Source organism: Excalfactoria chinensis, chromosome 12 (assembly GCF_039878825.1).
Source record: "Excalfactoria chinensis isolate bCotChi1 chromosome 12, bCotChi1.hap2, whole genome shotgun sequence".
Classification (NCBI taxonomy): Eukaryota; Metazoa; Chordata; class Aves; order Galliformes; family Phasianidae; genus Excalfactoria; species Excalfactoria chinensis.
This window is the reverse complement of record NC_092836.1, coordinates 16394858-16417546: the sequence shown is the minus strand read 5'-3', so window position 1 is coordinate 16417546 and position 22689 is coordinate 16394858. Positions and strand designations below refer to the sequence as shown.

The window sequence follows — 22689 nt, the reverse complement described above, 5'->3', positions numbered from 1 at the left end:
TGGAGTAACTCCATTGTAAGACATGGAGCTGCACCAGGGATGACTGAGTCCATAAGACAATTAGAAAACAAAATACCCATGGATGGGCTGTAATAGCATGATAGGTTACCTTGAGGAACCTACTGAAAAGAGATGCCAGCTGCTGTGAGAAGGGCTGCATGACATCAGGGAGTTTTTGCAGCCAACATTCTGTGAAGGGCTCCAGCCCCAGGATGCTGGGTTCCAGGTAAACCATTCCACAGCGGGACACTGTGGCAGGGGATGCAACAGCCAAATCCTGGACTTCAAACATCATGGTCATACTCTGGAAATTCCAAAAGGGAAAGAAAAGAAAGGATCTCTCAGCATGACTTGAAGTTGAAATTGTCCTCTTTGTTGCAGGGCCCCTATCGTTGCTATTTGTGCTGCACAGAGGGAAAAGGCTAAGGTAAGGTAAGGGGGCTGCTACTGAGACATCAATTTCTGTCTGAGTCCATTGCACACCAAGTGTAAAACAAAAGGTAACTAAAGGAGGAGGGATGAGTTACCTCTGTCATCTTGATGATTTCACCTGAACTGAGACACAGCTTCTTGTTGTCATCCAGCACTGTGTTCATGTTCTCAATCCACAGAGCATCGACTGGCCCATCAAACATGTACCACTTCTTGATGGTGTCAGTGGCCATGGCTCCCTGTCGGATGAGTGAGGAAAGGATTCCATCTGTCCTGAATAGTGGGAGGAAAGGCTTGGTTTGTCCTGCCTTTGTAGAAGTCCATGGCAAAGCTTCAACCATACACAACAGAGCCGTAAGGGGGACAGGGCCGTAAGGAGATTAATAGTGCTTCTCACACCTTAGCCTCTGCATAAAGCGAGCCACAAATGGAAACTCAAGCAGGAGGAGGACAACTGGGCTACTGAGATAGACAATCAGGCGCCTTGGCACTGGGAATGAAATGCCCCTTTGTGCCTGGAAGTCATCCCTCAGCATTATTGAAGGCCACCAGCATATTCATACAGAGCAATCCAAGTGTGCAGTACGGAGATCGCTCCCCTTCAGAAGCAAAGCAAGTTTTTAAGCTGCTTTATCTTAGTGCAGAGGAATTTGCAACTGAGCAATTGAATTATTCCTTGTTATGCAGTTCATGCTGCCAGCTGAGCTGCTGTACTGTCTGGGCATGTGTTGGCAGCCAGGCCAAGAGCACAATAGAAGATGTCAGCTTAAATCGTCATGACTGGCTATTGTAGCTCGGTGGTGAGGGATAAGAACTTGATTGCTTTTGATTTTATGCCACTATCCTAAAGAGTTCTCAGCTTTGAAGAGAAGACCCTCAAAACCAGAAGATAAGGGTATCCAAGCTGGAAGGAAGGAAAGCAGGTTTTGTACTTTACCACTCATGCGTTAATAAGTTAAACTCTCCATAAAGCTGGCCCATTGTGATGGATTTGGGATTCAGTACAAAGTAGCTGACTGGCTCATAATTCCCACCGCTGGCTGCAGGCTGACCTTGTAGTGACGTCATTGCAGCTGCCAGGACTTCATAACACTGCAGAGGTAGGAGAGCAAGAGAATAAATGGCCATGGCTCCATAACAACAAAGCCGGGTGCTCACAGCAACTGCATTTAAAGGGCAGTGAGAAAGGAGACGTGGGGAAAGACAGTGTCATAGCAAGAAGATGCCTGGCTGTATTCATAGAAACGAAGGATTTTAGAAGCATGGGGAGGAACTTTCATCTCCTTTGGAGAAAGCATCTTGAGGTGCCACATGCTGCTGAGTAGAGATGTTCATGCTCAAAGTACATCTCAGCAGCGCCAATAAGCCCCAGCTTAGCCTCCAAAGAGGAAGCCACTATTGTACTTCCCCATGGGCATGACTCAGTACTAAAAGGCAGCATGAAAACATCTTTGTCTCCTGGGTTCTATCTGAGGGAGGCTGGAAATGCTGCTCTAAGCCTTCTGTGAAGTTTAACCCTCTGCATTACTAGATGAGCAGCAGTTTTCCAGGGCCAAGGTAGTGTTCCAACCATACCTTCGTCTTCCCAGAGCCTGCTGGCCCCACTAACATGAGGCCATGACGAACCACTGTGGTTTCATACAGCTGGATGCACTTAGTCACAAAACCTGGAGAGGAAGATGAAGTAGAGTGGGTCTGGGACCACCTGCCTCTTTCCAAGGGCACAGCACTGGATTAAAAGCACAAGGCCCAAAGACACAGTGCTCATTGAGAGCCTCTCCCCTCACCATCTACATCCTTCAGGCTCTTGTTGATGCAGGCTTTGCGGATGGCTTCTTCCAGGATGCCATAATCAACGGGCTGTTCTTTGATCTTGGGAAATAAGTCGGAGACTATACCACGGAAGAGCTTGAGGTCATCCTGCAGAAATTTGGGTATGTTGGCATCCCTGATAGCCCGCAGGCAGATCAGATCCTGCAAAGATCGAAGGATTTGTAACTCCAAACATCCCGCCTCTCCTCTGTGGCTGCAGAAAAGGTGCCATAAGGCTCCAACGGTGTGAAGCACAAGCATATTCACCTCATCCATAGTAGGATTTTCCTTTTTCAAGTTGCCGGCTGTTGAGATGACAGTCTTCACAGCTCTCATTCCAAAGTCATAGTGGTCCTGAAGGAGGCACAGAGGAAACAGTGTTATTGGATACGCGAGCATGACCTAAAAATCATCATAAAAATCATAGGATGGCTTAGGTTGGAGGGGGACACTAAAGATCACGTAGTTCCAGTCCCACTGCCATGGACAGAGTTGCCCCCCACCAGCTCAGGTATTGGGAGGCCACAGTGAGGCCCCCCTAGAGCCACCTTCTTCCAAGCTAAACAAGGCCAACTCTTCCAGCTTTCCTTCCTAGGGGAGGTACTCTGTGCCTAGACTGAGAAAACCTCCCATTTGTGAAACATATTCATCACCATCAAGGCATCTACCTGGCTGCTGAGCTGCTCTGACAACAGTTTGAACGTTGTGGTGATCTTCTTCGCAAGGACTTTAGCTTCATTAAACCCAAAGGAGTAGAGGGAGATCTCAGCAATCATGGAGTAATCCGGGACCATCATAGCCACGGGACGGAAGAGAGCCTGAAATACACAGATCCAACACAAGATAAAACCACACGTGTTTGTTTTTTTTTTTTCTTCCTTGCTTTTTCCAGCACATTGAAAGGAGTTTCTGTCTGAGACTGCACTGAGGGCACAGCATGAGTGTGCCTGACACCTGTCGGGATAGCATGCCTGCAAACTGAAATGAGAAGCAGCTGCTTACAGATGTGATTCAGAGCTGAAAGTGATTCTAGAAGCCTTCCAAAAATATTCTCTTCCCTAGTCCTTGCAGTGGCCACGCTGGTGGTCTGGTTAGCATCCAGCACATGTATCACACCTCTCCTCCTTGCCTGTGCTCTCTGCGTTACCTTCAGGTTATCAGGCAGTTCAGTACGTCCTGCATATCCGGGGTTCATTGTGATGAAGACTGCGCAGGATGGGACCAGAGGGATCTCCTTTCCTTCAAACATGAAGCGAGTCACCTAGGAAATAAAAGCTGCCATCAGTCTCAAAGCCTGACTTCCAAAAAAGGTACCTGGATCTTTGACAAGGAAAACAGTGGCTTTCAGTAGTTCAATTATGAAGCACAGCCATGCACAGCTGCACACAACTGGTCCCACTGCAGGAATCCACTCTTAGCAGCAATACTTTTCCCTGTTTAAGAAATCAGGCTCAGAGAAGATTCACTGATAGAACACCTTTTTATTTGAGCAGGCTTCTGCTCCTCCAGCAGACATCATCTCCTCAATGTTTTGTTTTTTTCTGCAGGAGAGTTTGGACCTGAATTAATTTGTGGGAGGAAAAGGTAAAAAGAAACCCCAATCCTTTTAGATCCATGTAATTTCAGTCATTTCAGAAGGGTGATAAAGCGGCGCAGAAGAATTCACAGACAGCAGGTTTCTCATTCCAAGTCAAAGTCAAACAGATTCGGGTCTTAACCCCTGCGAGTCTCCAGAGGAGCAAAGCAGAGGCTGGCTGCCAGATGGCTGACAGCTGAGTCTCCCCATTAAGCCAGTAATTCATTTTACACTGCAACTGTGTGTGCATGAGCGTGCATTTTTTTGCTGTGCACGTTGGGTTTGGTGAACCCACTGAAGCTTGGATAACTCATTTAGATAAACGTGCTGAGCAACTCACAGCAGAGCAGTGGCTGCCTCGTATCACAGCTTCCGATTTCTATCATCTCAGTGGATCTTTAACGGAGTGTCTCCCACACTGAAGCCTGCTGGCACAGCAGCTCAAGCTGAGACTGAGTGTGGGCAATAGTGGCAGCAAAGGCTAAGGTGAGGTGATAAAACTCACCCACAGTGAACATACAATAACCTGACGTGATGTGCCACTGCTGGGGTATTACTTACACCTCTCTGAGCTGCACCTGAACAGAGAAGCTGAGCCTTTGTGGCAGTGCAAAGTCAACTTTCTGGCTTCACGTTCCCATGTTCATTACTTACTCTCTGCTGCTGTGCTTTCTGAATGGTTGTGATCTGCTGGGCCACCACAGACAGCACCTCGATATCAATGCGGTTGAACTCATCAAAGCAAGCCCACGCACCGGAGCTGAGCAAGAAGAGAAATAAGAGGGGAGCAAGGAACATCAAACAGGAGTAAATGCACTGCTGCAGCTTCAGCTAGGCTGAGAAATCATAAACTCACATACTGGGGAACAAGAAGTGGACCCAGCATCCCAGAGTCACAGTACACAGCGGAAGAAGCCATAGCCCATCACCCCAACTATACGCAGCCAGATCAAGTCCATCTTTCAAAGCTTGGGAAAACCACATATAGAGCTGGAAGGCATTACAGGTGGGTAACCTTCCCACAAAGCGTGGTTTAAAAAATAATTACTTACAAATAAAACATCTGAGAAAAGAGCGTCAGCCTTTGTTAGAGTAACTAATTCAGATTCACCAGCATGCAACAGGCTAATTGGACCAGCTCTGTTTGATATGTAGAGAAGAGGGAAGCTTCTCTGAGAGCCTTCCTCAGGGTTTAAAGCAATCTCTCTTAGACTCTCAATTTCAGAGATACCCAGCAAGCTCTCCTTAACGTTAAGCTGCCCCTGGGCTGAATCTCAGTCCAACGTGCACAATATTAGAACAAAAGCCAGAGCTGGAAACACTAGCATAGGTGTCTAACAGGGCTGGTGCAAAGCAGTTCAATTTGGACTTAAAGGAACTGGATTTCCTTTCTTTAAATAACTGGCTCAACTGTCCCCACCTATTCTGGCAGTTCTATAACTTCACTCATGCTGAACACAGCAATCTCCTTCAGATGGTTTTGCTGGCTCTTCTGGGCTGTTATGAGCAATACCCCCTATTTCCATTGACCCGCATCCCTACCCACTCTCAGACAGTGACACAAGCTGTTGTACCTGGCTAGTCCCTTGAAAAACTTCCCCATTGCCATAAAGTCAAGCTGGTCAGAGCAGTTGAACACCACAGTTTGGACTGCTAGTGCCTTTCCCAGCTCTTTCGTCGTTTCTGTTTTGCCTGTTCCTGCTGGTCCCGCAGGTGCTCCTCCAAATTTCAGGTGCAGAGCTCCTGTAAGTGTCAGGTAACATCTACAACCAAGATGAGAGCAGATAAGGAGTATTTCTACTACTGGCTTTGGGAAAGGAGAAAGGAGCTCTCCAGATGGAGACAGGCAGGAATCCATCATTTATTTTCCTGCAGAGCTGCTTAGATATGCAGCACTCTGAAGGAGTTACTATGTGGCCTTGATTAGTATTCATGGGGGCCTGCGTGGATAAATCCTTCTGCCACTGGCTGTAAATTCACTCCCCATAAAAAGGACAGTTACAAAAGGGTGCCACTATTATTGCTGCTGCATATTCCAGAGTGTTAGATACCCTTTTATGGTTTGCAGAAGAGCTCCTTAGCTATCAGGAGAAAGTCAGCAAATCAGTGTGAGCACTGATCACTAGGAACACAGTGGGACCAAAGCCAGGGCGTTCTATCTCACAGAGACCATTACTGTACAAATGGCTTCTATTTACATACATTAAGAATCAAGCCTGACACGTTCAGATTCTTGGTCTCTCACGAGGCTTGTTCCTCCAGAAAAAAAAGAAGGTACATTTACTACCCCAAACCCAATTTCCTCACCTGTCAGTGAGGGGTGTGATAACGAGGCGGCCGCTGTTCCCAAGATACTCGTAGCCATACAGAAATTCAGCATTGACTGCTCTGATGTACAGGTCCCCCTTCGTCCAGTAGGATCTAGTGATGAGCAAACATGACACCAGAAAGATAAAAGCCCTCTGGCAGACAGTACATCAGCTCATAGAACTACAGCCTGTGGGTTCAGAGACCTGCGTGCCGTGATTTGCCTTTCAAGAAGAAGAGATAAGGTAGCACAGGTCTGTCTCAGATGCCTTAGAACTGGCATCTATAGGAGACCTGAATCCCACTTCTCACAGGGATGTTAGAGGTGCCTCACAGATACAGCTTACAAATCATGCAAACTCTTGTTTCCATTTGTCACAGACACAGCTGATAGGGAAAGAGAATAAAGACTGGCCAGGGAGGCCAGGTGAGGTCCAACAAGCTGAGCCTCCCTACCTGAGCTGGGAGATCCACTCGAAATCATTCACACTTGTCACATTCTCCTCAATCAGCTTTGCTGCAACATCCTTGGCGTGGACCTCGATCACAATGAGAGCCGACATCACTGCTCGCTGCATCTTAGACAGTTTGCCCCGGACCACAGCAACCAAATCAGCCAGCTGGGGAAGGAAAACACTCCAGAACAATCCGTACCCCAACAACCCAGGAGTACCAACACAGTGCAGTCAACCTTACTCCCCTGCAGTGATATTATCAGTCCTCACATTAGAGATTTATGATGACAAACATCCTAATGATTAAGATGATGGCAACCTGTTACTTATTTGTTTGAACCCCACTACGCAGGACTGCATTTCCAAACAACACCTTGTATTGACACACATGCAGCCAACCAGGCTTTGGGAGCTGATTTCAGGTCACATGCACGTCATAGTTCAGGCTGAGAGATAAAAGCACAACCCTTGGAAATTCTGATGGTACAGTAACGTTTCTGCTCCAGCAGATTGTCCTACCTGTATTTATAAGCTACATATCTGATGACTGACAAGTTCGGTTCTGACAAGATCTTACCTTTATATTCACTTTCCTACCTGAGCAGTCAGCTGTGGGAAAAGCCTGCTGGCCAAATCTCCTGATTCCAGGGCTTCAGACACCTCCTTTGTCCAGAAAATCTGACAGCCAACGATGGTCACCTGGCCAGGCCATTGCAAGACCCACGTAGTACGAGGTGTCTTCACAACAAGAAAAAAGTCAGTAAGAATGACTTACTCAATGATGCATCTTATAGTAGGAAATAAGAACTGAGATGTTATTTAAGAGGCTTTCCTTGTTTCATTTATTATTTTCTACCAGCATAGCTTTTATACAGAAACCAGAACCGAGACACATTCCCCATGATCACTGACTGCTGCCTTTACTGGCCCCCAGCACAGTGTATGAAACACAAGTACTGGTGAAGACCTTCTAAGCAGTATCCTTATATAGAAGGAGCTGCCTGGAGAGAGGAATAGCAATGGGTTCAGAGAACTGTTCTATGATACAAGGAAGTATTCCATGACTGTCAAATCAGCATACAGAGTTTGCATTCTCTGGACCATGAGCTGTTCTGCTGAGCAGTGCCTTCTACAGGTTGAATTATACAACTAGTAGAGTATCACAGGTTCATTAGCCTCATAACCAGTGATGTCTATGGCAAGCCAAGGACCCGGTCACCAAAGAACAGCAAGTCTGTGATAGAACTCTCACCTCTGGGTAAACACCAACTGATCTTTCTATGTTGTCCCTTACACTGGCCTTCATGGATTTCTCAACTTCCAGCAGCCACTCCTCCACATCGTCAGTGGGATAAATGGCAGCAAACAGCTCCACCTCTTCTCCTTCAGAAGAATACATGTGTGTGATCTGCAGATCCTCCTGGAACTGTAGCTAATGAAGGAAGCGCAACAGGAGATGTGAATGAATGACAAGTTTCTTTTCTATCCCTGCCTTCCTGCCACTGAGTGACAGCCAGGACGTAGCATAGAATGCTCATGATAAATCTGGTGCCCAGCTTGGCTGATAACAACAAAGTGTGTCACAGACGTGCAAGACAACCTCCTCCAAAAATGGAGGAGGCTCATACTAAAATAAGAGACTCCCATCACGGGTTTTGTTTGAGAGCAGCAAATCAAATTGTAGGCAGGGTGAACATTTATCAGTGCCTGTCTGGAATTCAAACCCTTGATTCTTGTTCAGTTCTGTAGATTCAGGTCATTTTTCCTTGAGGTCAGAGTGCCTGGTTTGAAAAGTGAAATTTTAACAGCTCCTCTGCTGCCCCGGCAAATCACTGACAGTCCCCTTATTTATTCCAATGGCTTTGCATCAGGCTTCCAGTTCAATTTCCTTTCTATCTTCCAAAGCTAATGACTAGGAGATTGGTTCCCGTGTCTGAGCATTGTGGTTGTGTGAACTGTGTCTAGCCCTGCAGTCTGAAGTCAATCAGGAATAATAAAGAGGAAAATAGCAGGGTTAACCCCACCCAGCTCCTAAGTCAGGATAAAAGCAGAAACTCAGCTCAGTTCAGGCTTGTTTACTCCCTCCTGAGGCTGTTCTCAAGTGGGGCATTCCATCCTCACCAGGTGTGAGTCAAGAGCTACATCCGAGCTCTTTAACAATTAGGCTACTGGACAAGATGATCTGATGAAAGATGTTGCTGTCTGCGGGAGCAAAGATCCAACACAAATCCAAACCCAAATCATGTTGTGATTCTATTTCTAACTTCTGCAGTGAGACAGACAGGTATTCCCAGGACTGTCCTCTCCTTCTTATTTGGTCAACTAAGAAACCTTCCAGTAAGCTGCCTTTTGCAGATCCCCGTTGTCTAAAAGGTAATCACGTGTGTCCAGTTCAAAGGCACATGTCTGGCTCTGAGTCATCTAAAGTCAGATTGCTTGAATCCCAAATCCAGGGCAGCCAGTTAACTGTGGAGAACTGTTCTGCTCCCGTGGAGCATGCTGGAGATGTGTTCTTATGCTCTGCAGACTGAGAGTCTTATCTACCCCACCTCTTTTCTTAATGCTGTTCAGTAATGGGCAGAACCAACTCGAGTCTTTTATCCCCCACAGAAGAAAGAAGCTGCCTGAAAGAATCAACTTGTTGCTTTCTCCTGGTGGCAAAGTTTGCATCTTGCAGTGCCTACAGTTATAGGTTACAGCAGATATTTCCATACAGCAGAAACGTGAGAACTCCCCCAGATCTCAGAACACCCCACAACATCAGCTCCTCAGAGGTGGGCCAAACCTTTAAGCACTTGCTTTGACTTACCCGTGCAATGTTCTCAAAGCATTTCCGAAGGTGAGGCTGGACAGCAGTGGGGTCTTTTGTCTGGGACAGTATTTCCAGCAGCTCATCATCCGAAAGGAAGTAGAACCTGAAAACAAAGATTGAGCTCTGAGAGGAGGTTCTCTTGAGCACAGCATCATGAATGGAGTCCAGGCGAGATGAACAATCCCATTCTTTGTATTTGTGTAGAAGTATCAGCTGTGGCCTAAACCGTCTACCCCTCTCTCTCTACTTATCTACTTACTAATCAACTATGCCCATGAAAAGCAGCTTTCAAAGAATAGTAGCATTCCTTTGGGAATAAGGCACAGTTGGATGGAGGTTATTTTGCTTCATATCATCCTTAGCAGACAAATCACAACTGAAAGGCACAGACACACTATATTACCAGACTGCCCTTAACTTCCAACTTCTGTGCCTGCCTGTGTTCTCCCCATCAGATGGCAGCATAGAAAGGCACAGCACTTCTTGATGTTTACACTCCTATGACAACACCATAAGCTTATAGTTCTCTGCTGTGCTCTTCCCTGGCACAGTTAACTGGAGTGAACCACTCCTTTCCTATGTTCTGAACCAGGAAGCATGACCCAGCCCACTGAAATCTGAGGTTACCTGGGAAAAGCACCTCTCTTGGTCTCCAGGTATTCACTCAGCCCTTTCTGCACAAGCTCCAGTAACTTGTTACAGTTTTGCAGGCTTTCTAACAGCGCAGGATCGGGACACAAAGACATCACCTATAGGCAGAGCAGGGACACGGGAAACATCAGTATTCTGAGCATGTGGGCATGAGGCACTGGAGATAATTGAGCTGCCCAGTGGATAGGATCAAAATGATTCATTCACAGGAGAGATCTCACGAGGATCTGGAGAGGTGTGAGCTTTGTGGGCAAGGAGGGGAAATAGCACTTATGAATATGACACATACATGTCTGGATTCCTCTAAATGCTAACATTCGTAATAAAGAAGAAGTGATGGAGTCTTGGGGAGTGGAAAATAGAGGAGTGCAGAGCACTTGCACTGGGACACAGAAACCAGGCAAGAGCAAGGGAAGAGCCAAGCAATAACCCTAAACAGTCTTACAGATTCAGCCCTGAGGAAGAACCAAAGGAGGTCCCTCATGGCTACAGTTTAGGCTGGTTACAAGTGTCACTGGAGGTACAGACTCTGAGTGCTAGGGAAGACTCAATGAGAGACAACAGGCTGATGGAAGACATCATGGACAATGGCTCTGTGGACTTAGACAGCAGAAGGAAAGGTCAGAGTCCAAGAAAAGAAATCTAGCACACTCATCTGGGCAAGGTCTTATTGCTTATACAGCACTGACCATTGCAAAAGCAGTGACTCATGTGATACAGCTCCAAGGAATTTGGGATAACTGTGCTTTTATCAAGGCACTCACCTCAGGATTCTCATTAGCGTTCTTCATAACGATCCTCCAGTCCTTATCCACCACCTCAAAGCGCTCGCTTTCATCTGGCAGCTGCCTTTTGATGTCTTCTGACCTAAAGATGGGCTCCAGGTAGAGCCAAGAGCACTGGCAGTTCAACCATTCCTCGAGGACATCCTAGTGGGAAGGACAGGACACCCCTTCCATGAACCTTGTTTGACTAAAGCAACCAAAACTGGGATACAAAACATGTAACTGCCCAACCCCACAAAGGAGTGTGTTTGACTGCCTGCCTTCCTGCCAGAGGAAACCAGCCTTGGTTACATGAAGCTGTCTTCTACCATTCCCTGCACACATACAGTCACTTGACCCAGCAAGAAGTGAGGTTTCCTCATACTGCAGGAAGCTGTGTTTGCCATACCCCATCCATACCCCATCAGCTAACCCCGATAAGCCACTTCCCAGGAGAAGATTCATGGGCCTTTACAGACAGGAATGAACAAAATCTAAAGTAGTAGGAAAGGCAGGGTGAAAACAAAATGTCACAGTCAAAACCACACAGTAAAGAACTGCATTTCCCCATATCACCTTCTGCCTTAGGGCAGACAGTAGCATTTCTGTACCCTTATGAGACAAGATCAGCTCTCCAGCGCTATGGCCCAAGCACACCCAGATGGTAAGCACCAACAAACAAGCAATTACAAATAACTGGTAGCAGTGCTGCTGTAAATCAGAGCTGTCCAGAAAGGTAACTGTGCAGATTTTTTTTCCCCTGCAACTAACTGCAGTTCTGCTGGTAGAGTCCTGCTCCATCCTGCACATTCAGGCTCAGGTCTGACATAGAAGTGCCAGCATCATTTGCCAGATCTGGTACTGAACAGCAGCATTCTATGTGTTATCCTACTCTGATATATGAATGCTTTTATGTGGACAGTTAAGATCCACTTAGAGTAAGGTTATTAGAGGTGCCACCAAAAAGTGTTGTCAAAGGTAGAAAAAGGGCTGAAATCCCATCCCTTCTGTTTGCAGAATGAGGCACTGAGTTTGTCCTCTTTATTAGAGTCGGAGAGATTGAACCAGACTTCTTCCTCCTAAGATATTATCTTCTTGATAGCTGTGTACCTGCCCACAGCGTCCACATTAAGGCATGGCAGCACAGGCTAGATGCTGGCCTTCAGATGTACGTAGCTAAGAAACCAGTACCTGAGTCATCTTCAGCTTATTTTCCCATGTGTTCATTCTGTCCTCAAAGTGTTTCTTGAATGGCGAGAAGGACATGCTCTGAACCATGACAATATGATCATCTAGGAGCTGAGAAGCTTCATCAGTGTCTTTCAGAATAAAGGTACCCGTGTCTTTGTAAGGTGATACAGCAAATGAAACAGAGTTCCATTCACTCTCCATCTTGTTGAGTGCCTGGAACAGAGAAACAAGCAATTTAGTCCTCAGACACAATGCATGTATTGGTTATTGCACCTCCCACATCTCTTAATGCCTGTTGACAGATTTTTTTGCCCTTGGATTCCACTGAAAACTGCAGCTGTGTATTTAATGCATCCATTTGCCTGTGGACTCAACACCTTGATGCTGTCCTAGAAGGACACCTGGAGGGGAAGTGGCAGTTTCAGAATCCACAGTGCACCACCGATACTACTTGGATGCACAGAAGATGCCAGCAGAATTGCTGTTAGTGATAATGGTAACAATGGCTTTGTGGAGGGGGTGGCTGTATCCACTGGCAACTCACCTGAGACTTCAGGAAACAAGAGCTGCCATATAGTAATGGTTTTCAATTAAGACCACCTCAGATCATATCAGAACTGATGAACTGAAAGACTATCCAGCCTATACATTTCCAGAGCCAGCAAATCCTCCTCGCACACATTCACCACCTAAAAGGATTTGCCACCTCCATTTTTAGTCACAGCTAATCTTGCTGACATGATTTTTGACAGGGAGAATGCTGTCAGTCGAATTATTTCAACCTGAACTGTTACCAGTCTCACACTGAGGTGAGGGAACCAACCAGTGCATCAACTTGACCATCATGTAGTGCTGTTATGCTAAAACTGTAGGTTCCTTGCGAGGCAAAATAACTTCTAGTGCATTAATTCAACCAGGTGGTCATTGCTTCCATTTTCTAAGGGGCTTCTGAGATGTGCTGCAGAATGTGCATAATGCTCTGGAAGGACACAAATGCTACCCAAGGCAACAAATGGCTGCTCAACAGAAGCCCAATAGAAACCTCCCTAAAGACAACCAGACACAAATCCCTCTCTCCTCACATTCTCGATAGCGTATTCCTTGCCAGCTATCTCAGCTACTTTGGTAATAGTCTCAATGTGGTCCTGCAGGTTCATATCCAAACAGCGACGAAGTGTCAGCTCAGGATCCGGCTCGATATCCATGTTAATATCTTCTGACAGCATCTTCCAGTGCCGACTGCCCATACCAGGATTGTTCAGCCCTTGGATTAAGGGAACGTATAGTTTGAACTCTTCAATCTTGTCTCGGAACTCCATTGCTACACCCTGGCATGCTTTCAGGAAGAGAAACAGAAAAACCATCAGCAATAACAGCATGGGAGGAAGTTGCTTTAATTTCCTACAAGGAGTTACCTGTAGCCTGATGAGCTTGTAGACACGGGATATGGGGAAAAGCAGCAGGAGAGAAAGCAATGGAAGATGGGGGCTTGAAGATTCTCTCTATGCTGCTGCTAAGCAAGGATATAAGCCTGCTCCTAGAAGCAGGTCTGCTTATTAGCCTCACAACTGCTGGAAGCAAGTCCATGCTAAGCAGAAGTAAGCCTTAGCCCAGAGTTCACCATAAGACTCCCTTCTGAGCTACCACACGTGCCTCCTTTTGACTGCACCTGCATGGTAGTCACAGCAAGGACGTGAGCACCCCACAATCCCCACTAGTGGTATGCGAAGGCAAGGAGACTCAAGGCCAAAGCATACACTGTACCAGGTGGAAGGGAATATTGCCATGAATATGAGCAGGTATTCTTAGTATTTCTGTTTACCATAATGATTCATAGTTACTCACTCATCCACTCGTCACCTCCTCCATTGGGGCTGATTCATGGCATTGTTTAAGAGAGAGTTCAAGTTAAAAAGGATGAATCAAAAAATTTCCCACTGCAAAATATGTTTCAATCTAAGCCATCTGGTCAGAGATTTTACAGTTAGCTCCAAAGGATGACCAATGGATCTCACAGCATCAAGGAATGGGAAGTTAAGCTGTGACTGAAGACTTGGTTCCACTTTCACAAGGGGTCATGATAAAAAGATTTGCACATGAATCGCAAGGGCTGGATGAGCTCAAACTAAGTATAGAAGTAATTCGGAGGTTGGCTGTTTCCATGCCAAACCAGCACCTCAAGCAGCAAAACTGTCCCCAGACTGCACAGCTACCTGGTGAGTTTTTGAACTGCCTCACACACTTCTGCATTGTCTTAAAAGACTCGTTGACATTCTTCTCTAGTTGCTCAGCTTCAATTTCAGCAAGAGGACCGTCCATCCAGCTATTGCACCAGTTCAGCCAGTCCGACACTGTAGTCCAGAGATCACAATACGGCTGGAAGTCCTTCACCATCCTGGATAGCTTCTTGTACTTCGGAAAGAAAGAAAAAGCAAGCCTGTCAAAAGGCTAAAGAGGGCACAGTTCTGTTTTGAACCTCAAGCAAGCAATGAGAAAACTACTGCTTTCAAGAGGATGCATCAGACTGTCTTCTCATGGGACCAAAACATAGATTCCAACAAAGAGAAACTGGCAAAGCTGGGCGCTACATGGTCAGGCTGCAGCACGTCTGGCATAGAAAGCACTTGCCTTACAAATGCCCTGTTGTGAATGAAGAGGCTATGATAGGCAGCACACAGAAGCAGCACACAGTGCATTTCATATTGAATGCATTGGAATTTGGGTCCTTGCAGTGAAATAATCACAGACTGAGAAGCGGGAAGGGATCGTGTAAACTTCACTTCTGCTCTGCAGCCAGACTGGGCTGGATGTGGGTGACAGTGACGCACTGACAGCTGAACAGCCACAGGCAAAAGTCAGTGTTTGGAACTATATAAACTGTTGCCTTAGGAGAACATGTCATCATCTGAGCCCTGCTATCACCACACACCACTATGCAACCACTGTCATTTACATCTACACAACTGCACTAGCTGCCTTACAGAAATCAATGCTCATTATCTGCTGCATCAAGACCTACGTCTCTGACTCATCAACATCACTCAAGTCTGAGCACAGACACCCAAAATCTCTCATAGAAAGAGCAAGATGAGGCTCATGAACATTCATCTGGGACCAGCTCTTCTTCAGCACAGAGTGATAGAGTGGCCATGATTCTCTATGGGACTAAGGAGTGTCTCTAATCAGCATCAAAAAACCCAAAAGAGCACAGAAGATTTCTCCTGGAGGAACTGTGACTTATTGTTCTACCTACCACCCAGAAGGCCCAACAAGGGTTAGGGCTATGTAGGTATGGGAAATAGTACTTACATTAGTCACTGTCATCCCAAAGATCCTTTCCCTGTTGTTGTACAGAGTTGCCAAATTCTGAAGCTCCTTCAGCTGCTTCTCAACCAGCCTTGCTTCATTTGCCAAAGTATGAGCTTGTTTGATGTCCACCTGGACAGAAAACTCACCTACAGTTAGCTGGAAGAGAAACGGAAGGCATGAGAGGCAGAGAACCTGAGTGCTGCTTCTGGACATCTCAGCTTCCTAAGTGTGCTTGTTACATTCAAAGTTAAGGCTCTGCCAAAACTCTGCTATTGTTTCAGGGTCTTCCAAGCAAGGTGAGTTCCCTGCCTTCTGTTTTTTCCCCTTGATGGCAGCACATCATGGAAGACGCTTTGTAGGGAACTGAGTACATAAGAAAGAAGTTGCCGGGAGCTTAATACCTTCATGTCCTCCAGTCTCTCTTCAAATACATTGTGATCCGTTACTTGGATTTCACGGAATCTGTCTTCATCCTGCATGTGCTGGAGCTGAATAGCCTCAGTCTGTATAGCTATTTTCACAGGCCAGTAACTTGCAGCCCACCTGCACTCAGATGATGCCACGAGAGAAAGAGAAAAGCTTTTTGAGCATGTGTTTGAAATGCTGAAAGGAACAGAATGAGAAGGTGAGCTCCATCCAAACAGGGAAGCTTTACAAAAACAGAAGTTCATGTGGCTTCAACAAGGAAATATCTCCCAGTTCCTTGTAGCCCTTGTGACTAGGCTATGGAATCTGAGAGCCCTCAAGAGAGGTAGAGGGCCTTGTTAAGATGAACAGATCTAGGAATCTTGCTGGAAATCCAGAAGATAGCAAAACAACAGCGGGCATCCCAAAACAACAGTGGGCAATCCAGAGGGAATGTCTTTCTTTGGACAAAAAATGGGCTGAGAGATTTTAGCTTTTCAGGGCTACTGATGTCACCAGCTTCCTGTTAAGCAGGAAAGTGAGTGGCCAGGATAACCCAGATAAAGTGAAGCTCTGGCATTTGCACAGTGCTCCAAGGAGCGTGATGCAGATACAGGAAAGGCTGTCCAATGTGGCTGTTTATTCTAAGACATGTTTCTTGGTTCTTAGCCATTGCCCACTATTGCACCATTTGGACTGGTGAGCTTGAGTACAATGCCAGATGCAAGCTCTGCAGTATTATACTCAAGGCCATGGACCTGCTAAGCACTGGTAAATGCAGCCATCACCTCCTAGTTCAGCATGTGCCAAGTTTGACCAGTAGGCCCAACACATCTGTGCTAAGCTGAGCTGCTTTTCTGTGGGTTTTTGTTTGTGTGTTGTTAGGTTTTCTCCTGCATGGTGCAAAGGTCTCAAAAAAACCAAGACAGAAGAGCTTTAAGATGTTTAAACAGGTTAATAGCTACCAGTTCGCCTTTGCCCAGGCTTGAAGGCAACATGAATCTGTATTCCTCCATAGGCTCCATGTCAAGAACTCAGGGCTCATAGAGCTGAGTGGTGCTTAAAAGTTCTGCTGGAGCTTTTGATAGACACACAGACCCTGAAGCACTGAGAGCAGTAATTGCTGCAAAGTGTCCCGCTCTGACAGTGGGAGGAATGACATTGTGCTCACTTGTCACTGAAATCTTTCTCTTTGAGATTGTAAAGGAATTCCTCCAGGACTTTGTAATCTTCCATGACTTCACAAATCAGATCCTGCACACGGTGAGAGAAAGAGACCAAAAAAAGACACCTTTAAGAACACGCTAATCCCAACTCTCTGCTGCACACCTCATTTTCATGATGTGCCTTAGTCACACAAGCTTAACGTGATATAAGGCTGCTTCTCTGTTGTCCCACCATATCCCTCTCTGTTCTTCATGAATGAAACATGCTAGACAGAAATGGAGGGCTTTGGGTTATTCTCCAGGTTATTCCTTTGGCATGGCCAAGTCAGCTTACAGCCTGGTGCATTTGTTTATCACGCACAAGTGGGAGGAAACCTACACAGCACATTGCTTTGAGGCAACTCAGCACTAAGACACCATAATAAGGAATTAGTTCAGCAACGTAAGCATTAGGGAGCAGAAACACTTTCTTGAAAACAGCACTAATTTTCAGTGTTTTTAGTGTTACACATAGGAAGAGCACATCCTACCTCCTGCACAGCCAGCTGCTCAGGGACGGCCTTCATCCACTCCCGCAGCTCAGTCAGCTCCTCAATATTGTTTGGCTTTTCATGTATCCTCGAGCTGACAGCTGTGTACACACCACAGATCTGCAGGAGAACACAGCAAAGAAGAGATCAGCCCTACAGGTATGCAGCTTCAGCACGGAGCAAGCAAGCCTCATCTCAGTGAGAACTGGAAGCCGTAATTGTCTGTATTCCAGTTATCTTTAGAGCAATCAGAAGGACCTTCCAGCCTTCTATTAGCTTCTCAATCCAGAGATGTTCCTGTAAGGCAGTAGGAGACCTACATCCCAAAAGACTTTTGTCAGGCATATGAATTATTTGGTTGAGTCCTGATTTATTTATTATAACAAATAACTCCAGTGTAATCTTTCAAAAGTTCTCATTAATATGGGCTCAATTGCTGCCTTTTGGCCATCTCACAAGCACAGCAACTTCAAAAGCAGAAGAACAAGACAAGACATTTAACACATTCAACCAGGTGACTTACACTCTCCACCTTTGAATGGAGGTTTTCAGCCAGTAAGTCCAACATGGAAGTGGCGAGTGCTTCATACTTTTTGGACAAGTTTTGCTTAACAACTCCTACTCTGACCGTGAAGGGACCAATGATGACAGACGTAGGTAGAGAGTTGTCCAGGTTCTCCTTTTCAGACAAGTACGTGTTCACGATGGCTGTTACCTCCTCGGCAGATGGACATTGCTCTTGGTAGTCTCTGCAAGTAAAAGCAGCAGCAAGAAAAAATATCATGTAGAACTTAAGCTTATCTGAATATCCCTGCTGTTCAAAAGATGTCCAGACGTGTCCACCCAAAGGATCAAGACATGAAGTCAGTAATGAGTCTGTTCACAGCTATTAGAACAGCTCCTATTTGGATGTATACAACTTCTATAGCCACAGAGTAAGAGGCTACCATTGCCTTCCAGGCCTTACAACAGAAGGTGTGTCTACATAGGGAGTGAGGAGTGTATTTGTATCACAGCAAAGTACGAGAACACACTGAATTGATGTGTAGCTGAGGAACCTTACAGGGGATGAAGAGACAAAGGACAAGGGATCTGTCAGTAACTGAATTTGGAATAACAAAAGAAAATAGGACTTCGGACCCACAGTTTGTACTGACTGGAGCAAAAAAAGACCATTAAAGTAACTAGAGGACAGCATAGGTGTGAAGAGGAGCTTTGGCAGTGAAAACAATGAGGCTGAAACAGAGGAAAACTTTACCTCCTACAGAATGTTATCAGCCTGAACAGACTCTGTTTGAAGGAGGTCAGAGTCAAGCATGCTAATTGGATTTTCAAACACAGTGAGTCATTTTTAGGGCCATTAATATCTCCAATTACACTTACAAGCGTGTCAGGAATGTGACTGCTCTCATAGACACAAAGAAATTCTCATTGCCATCACCAGTTTCCTCTAAAAACATGGAGCACTGCCTGTGGCCAAAGGTTGCCTCTGATGGTACGAGCACCTGAGACACATCATACAGGCTTGTGGGCTCAAAACAGGTCCTGCACTCCCACATGTATCCACACAGCAGCTTGAGGAAAGGTCTGCTGTTCGTTTCAAAGGTGGGGCTGCAATACACCACTTACTTTAGGAAGTACTGGATGTCATTGTTGTTGAGCTCTAAGAACTTCTCATATTTCTTAGCATAGGCTCGGAGAGGGATCAGTGCCTTCTCAATGGCAGACTGCAGAACCGTACGTGCTTCTTCCACTACTGGTTCATGAAGGTCCACTGATTCCAGGCAGGGTGTGCCTGAGATGGGTATGTTCTCCACTACATACTAGAAGAGAAAGGACAGAGCTCTTTCAGGACCAGCACAGCTAACCATGGCCCCCAAAGAAGAGGTGGCATCTACTACCTCCTTCTGTATCTCTCCCTCAGTACAAGCTTGATGGTGTCCTGCAATACCACTTGCACAGCTATATCACTGTTGATGCAGAATAGTTACCTTCTCCAGCTGTGGGATAGCGTGAGTCGCCAGGATTCCCTTGTCCAATAGAGAAAGGATGGACTCCTTAAAACTCTCCTCTGGAGGGCTGAAGTGAGCACCACTGTCATCCAGCACAAGGTCAATAACGAAGATTGGATTCCTTCGAGGCCTGCAGTGGGAAGAGATGAGGTAGAGCAGGGATGTGTGAGACAACAGTACGCAACTGGTACTAATACTAAAACACCAGGAGATGAAAGCAGAGGGGAGGAGGACATCCTCTTTGCTTGCTTGCAAAGACAGCACTCAGAAAGACAACAGCACTTCACTTCTCTGCTCTTTTCTCCATTTGGCTTTCTTTTCTCTCCCTTCCTTACCTGTAGGGACTATTGATGAGGTCATCTTCCCACTCCATCCCCTCTGAGCAATTCAAGACACCGTGGCAAGCATCCAGCAAAAGCCGGATGAAACTGATGAGCGAGTTCTGCACCAGAAAGCGCACCGAGTCCTGCAGGATGAATTTGATGCGCTTCATCAGCTGATGTAGTTTGGACATCTGGTAGACATCCCAGCTGCTCCGCTCCAGGTTGTACCAGCCTATGCCTGCATCTCTCAGGCTCATCTTTACTGCAGTCTTTAGAGTATCGATCCAAGTGTCCTTGAGAAAAGCCTGCACCTAGGGCAAAGAAACAAGGTAAACCGGGTCAGCTTCCAAGCGCTGCTGAGGAAGCAGCATGGTCAGGCAAGTAACCAAGCAGTGCTGTTTTAGTTGTGGTGGCTACACAGCAACTCTCCATGCCCACACATGGCATCTGCCTTACTATACGCCTTCGCTGACAAAGGACCTACACAAAGAAAGCCCGATATGAAAAAGCAGGAGAGCTCTGTTCTTTCTTTGTATACACTCTTCCCTTTTCATTCTCTTTTCTATCGAGCAGTATCCCTGGAGCTGTGTCAGGGTCTCTCATAAGAAGTTGTGCAGACAGTATGATGAGCAAGTAAAGGACACACTGTTGTCTTCTCTCGACAAGTGAGGAGAAAGTGGGAAGTAGCCAAGGGCAGCAGCAGCCTGCAGTGCTTTCTTTTATTAAAATACCACCAAGTGTCACTTTTGCTCCACAGGCAGCTGCTGCTTGTATGCAATAACACAACCTCAGACACTCAGCAGACAACAGCACTGCCTATCTGAAGCAGCATAGGACTGGGAAGGAGCCATACCTGCCCCACTGCAAAGCTATCAGTAAGCTGTGTACCATGCATGGCCCTATCCAGAGTGCCAAGTGCTGTCCTCATTTAGAGAGCGTGAAAATCTTCTGGTGAGAGTTATTACAGAGCTGCAATTTTTTTTGGTCCTAGTCTATTGGCATTGCAAGCAGAGTAATCTAATTAAGTGCATAAAGAACATGGAGTGTAGAAAAGCATTACCCCCATGAGCGCTTCAGGAGAAATCGGAGCTCGTGTGCTTTGCAGCTGAAGGGAAGAGGGAAATAAAAACAAATGGGAAACCTGTAATTGCCAATCAGGACTGCAATCTGCATGAGATAAGGAAGAGGAAAAAGGGGTTCAGCAGCCCTACGTGGCCACTTGTCTGATGCATGACCAAGCTCAAGGGCAGCACTGGCTGATGCTGACTAGGGGCCCTTATGGCTCCTCTCACCTGAGTGAAGGTCTGGGTCTGAATCTCTTCGAACTCCTCCAAGCTGATATGCTCAGCTAAGCTCGAGTTAAACAGAGACATGGAAGCTGCCTTGTTGCACTCATCTTGCACCTGTGTAAGGAGAAAGATGACTTCTGGCTTGGTCAGGAGCGAGACAAAACTGAAGGCTGCTCGTTGTTTGTCAAAAGGATAGTCCGGGATGCAGACGAGCCCTGGCAACAAACAAAAGAACACATGACTGCCTGCAAGGACATCTCTGTTATAGAAGAAGAGTGCAGCTCTGTTTTAGGGCACAGTTGGTGAGGACTCTCCCTAGGAAAACTTCTCATGGATGCAGTTTCAGTCGATGGCTGGATGAAAGGATGGCACACTCAGAAGGCTAGTAAAGTTTCCTCCTGCTGTCCCTTATGAGCACTAAGCATCAGTGTGAACCTGAGAGTTTCTGCAACAAAGCACCAATCCTATCACAGACAGATTCTACAAGCACACCACATTCAAACTGCTCGGCTGCTCCCCATACCTTTCTCTGGTACTTTCCTCTCCTCTTTGTCTGGCAAGGTGACATAAGAAAGTATCTGAGGTTTGGAAGTAACTGCTCTGTCAAAGATCATCCTGTTCATAGCACGCTTGTAGTCTAATTTCACTTCTTTCTCCAGACAGCCCATGCGGCCTAACACTCTGTTACAAGACAAGGAAACAATGGTAACCCACAGTGCCTTAACAGAAGCCTGTCTGTAGCTCTACTGCAAAAACCCTTCACTCCCTCCCTTCCATACTTGCTAGCCCATAAGCTCACTTACAACACACTAAGACAGCTGTGCAGACACTGGAACAGCCAGCAAAGCTTTCAATCAGACATTTAAGTGAGCACCTGAGGACTCAGCCTCCTTAGGTGCCTTTTCAGACGAGAGCAAAATCTCTACTGAGGGCACGCAGACTGAGCAGCGTTACAGATGGAAGGGGGAAATAACCATGAGTTGAAGAAGCTTGCTTGTAATTCTGGAAGAGCTGGGCTATCTGGGGCATCCTCCCAGCTGCCTCCTGCTCAGCATCTCTTGACACGTTCTAGCTTTCCTCAGGTAAATCCTGAAGCCCTGATCTGCTTGACCTAGGAAATCATCATCTTCCACCTCAGGCAGGCATAGTACTCTTCTTTCTGCCTATATCTCTGCACACAAACAGACTAATTACTCACCTGCCCTCCCATTTAGCTTCGCAGAGCATGAAGCCCCTCACACCTTCCTGTCTCTGAGCAGGGCAATAAGTCACAGCTGATTCTCAGCCACACCACTAATGGCTCATGATTCATCAACCCAGGGACTCTTAAAACGCCTCCCTGATATGAGCTGCATCTTAGAGAGACGCTTGATTATATTCAGGTGGAGATCTTCTGTTCTATTGGCTTCACCCTGTGCAGATCTTTTGATTTGTTTATTGGAGCAGTTAACAGGTAGAAGCGCCACCAGCAGACAACAGCCATTTCTTTGGAGGCAGGTGATGGTCTGCAGATCAATTCAGGAATGACTGATCTGTGCCATTGGAAGCTCAGGGAGACAGCATGTTCAACCAGGGCATTTCTGTCCTACTTTCTGCTGCTGGAGGTCACTTAACCACAGCTGTAAGCATGGCTCAGTGGATCTGCATGCAAAGTG

At 46.3% G+C, this 22689-nt stretch overlaps 1 protein-coding gene across 1 annotated transcript in view; it reads right to left on the bottom strand.

The window, feature by feature from the left end:
- The window catches only part of DNAH1 (dynein axonemal heavy chain 1), a 58610-nt gene that overhangs the window by 30144 nt on the left and 5777 nt on the right, over window positions 1–22689 (bottom strand). Inside the window, exons 8-37 of the mRNA XM_072347867.1 lie at window positions 21558–21715; window positions 21038–21249; window positions 19758–20056; window positions 19402–19552; window positions 19040–19233; window positions 17934–18159; window positions 17411–17530; window positions 16886–16968; window positions 15711–15852; window positions 15310–15465; window positions 14214–14412; window positions 13083–13336; window positions 12001–12213; window positions 10810–10974; window positions 10022–10143; window positions 9392–9497; window positions 7835–8014; window positions 7180–7320; window positions 6584–6747; window positions 6128–6241; window positions 5395–5583; window positions 4475–4580; window positions 3392–3505; window positions 2913–3062; window positions 2512–2598; window positions 2220–2406; window positions 2008–2099; window positions 1370–1524; window positions 528–705; window positions 110–304 (exon numbers count right to left, since the gene is read on the bottom strand). Coding sequence (XP_072203968.1) covers window positions 110–304; window positions 528–705; window positions 1370–1524; window positions 2008–2099; window positions 2220–2406; window positions 2512–2598; window positions 2913–3062; window positions 3392–3505; window positions 4475–4580; window positions 5395–5583; window positions 6128–6241; window positions 6584–6747; window positions 7180–7320; window positions 7835–8014; window positions 9392–9497; window positions 10022–10143; window positions 10810–10974; window positions 12001–12213; window positions 13083–13336; window positions 14214–14412; window positions 15310–15465; window positions 15711–15852; window positions 16886–16968; window positions 17411–17530; window positions 17934–18159; window positions 19040–19233; window positions 19402–19552; window positions 19758–20056; window positions 21038–21249; window positions 21558–21715 — 4852 coding nt within the window. The remainder of the gene's footprint in view (window positions 1–109; window positions 305–527; window positions 706–1369; window positions 1525–2007; window positions 2100–2219; window positions 2407–2511; window positions 2599–2912; window positions 3063–3391; window positions 3506–4474; window positions 4581–5394; window positions 5584–6127; window positions 6242–6583; window positions 6748–7179; window positions 7321–7834; window positions 8015–9391; window positions 9498–10021; window positions 10144–10809; window positions 10975–12000; window positions 12214–13082; window positions 13337–14213; window positions 14413–15309; window positions 15466–15710; window positions 15853–16885; window positions 16969–17410; window positions 17531–17933; window positions 18160–19039; window positions 19234–19401; window positions 19553–19757; window positions 20057–21037; window positions 21250–21557; window positions 21716–22689) is intronic.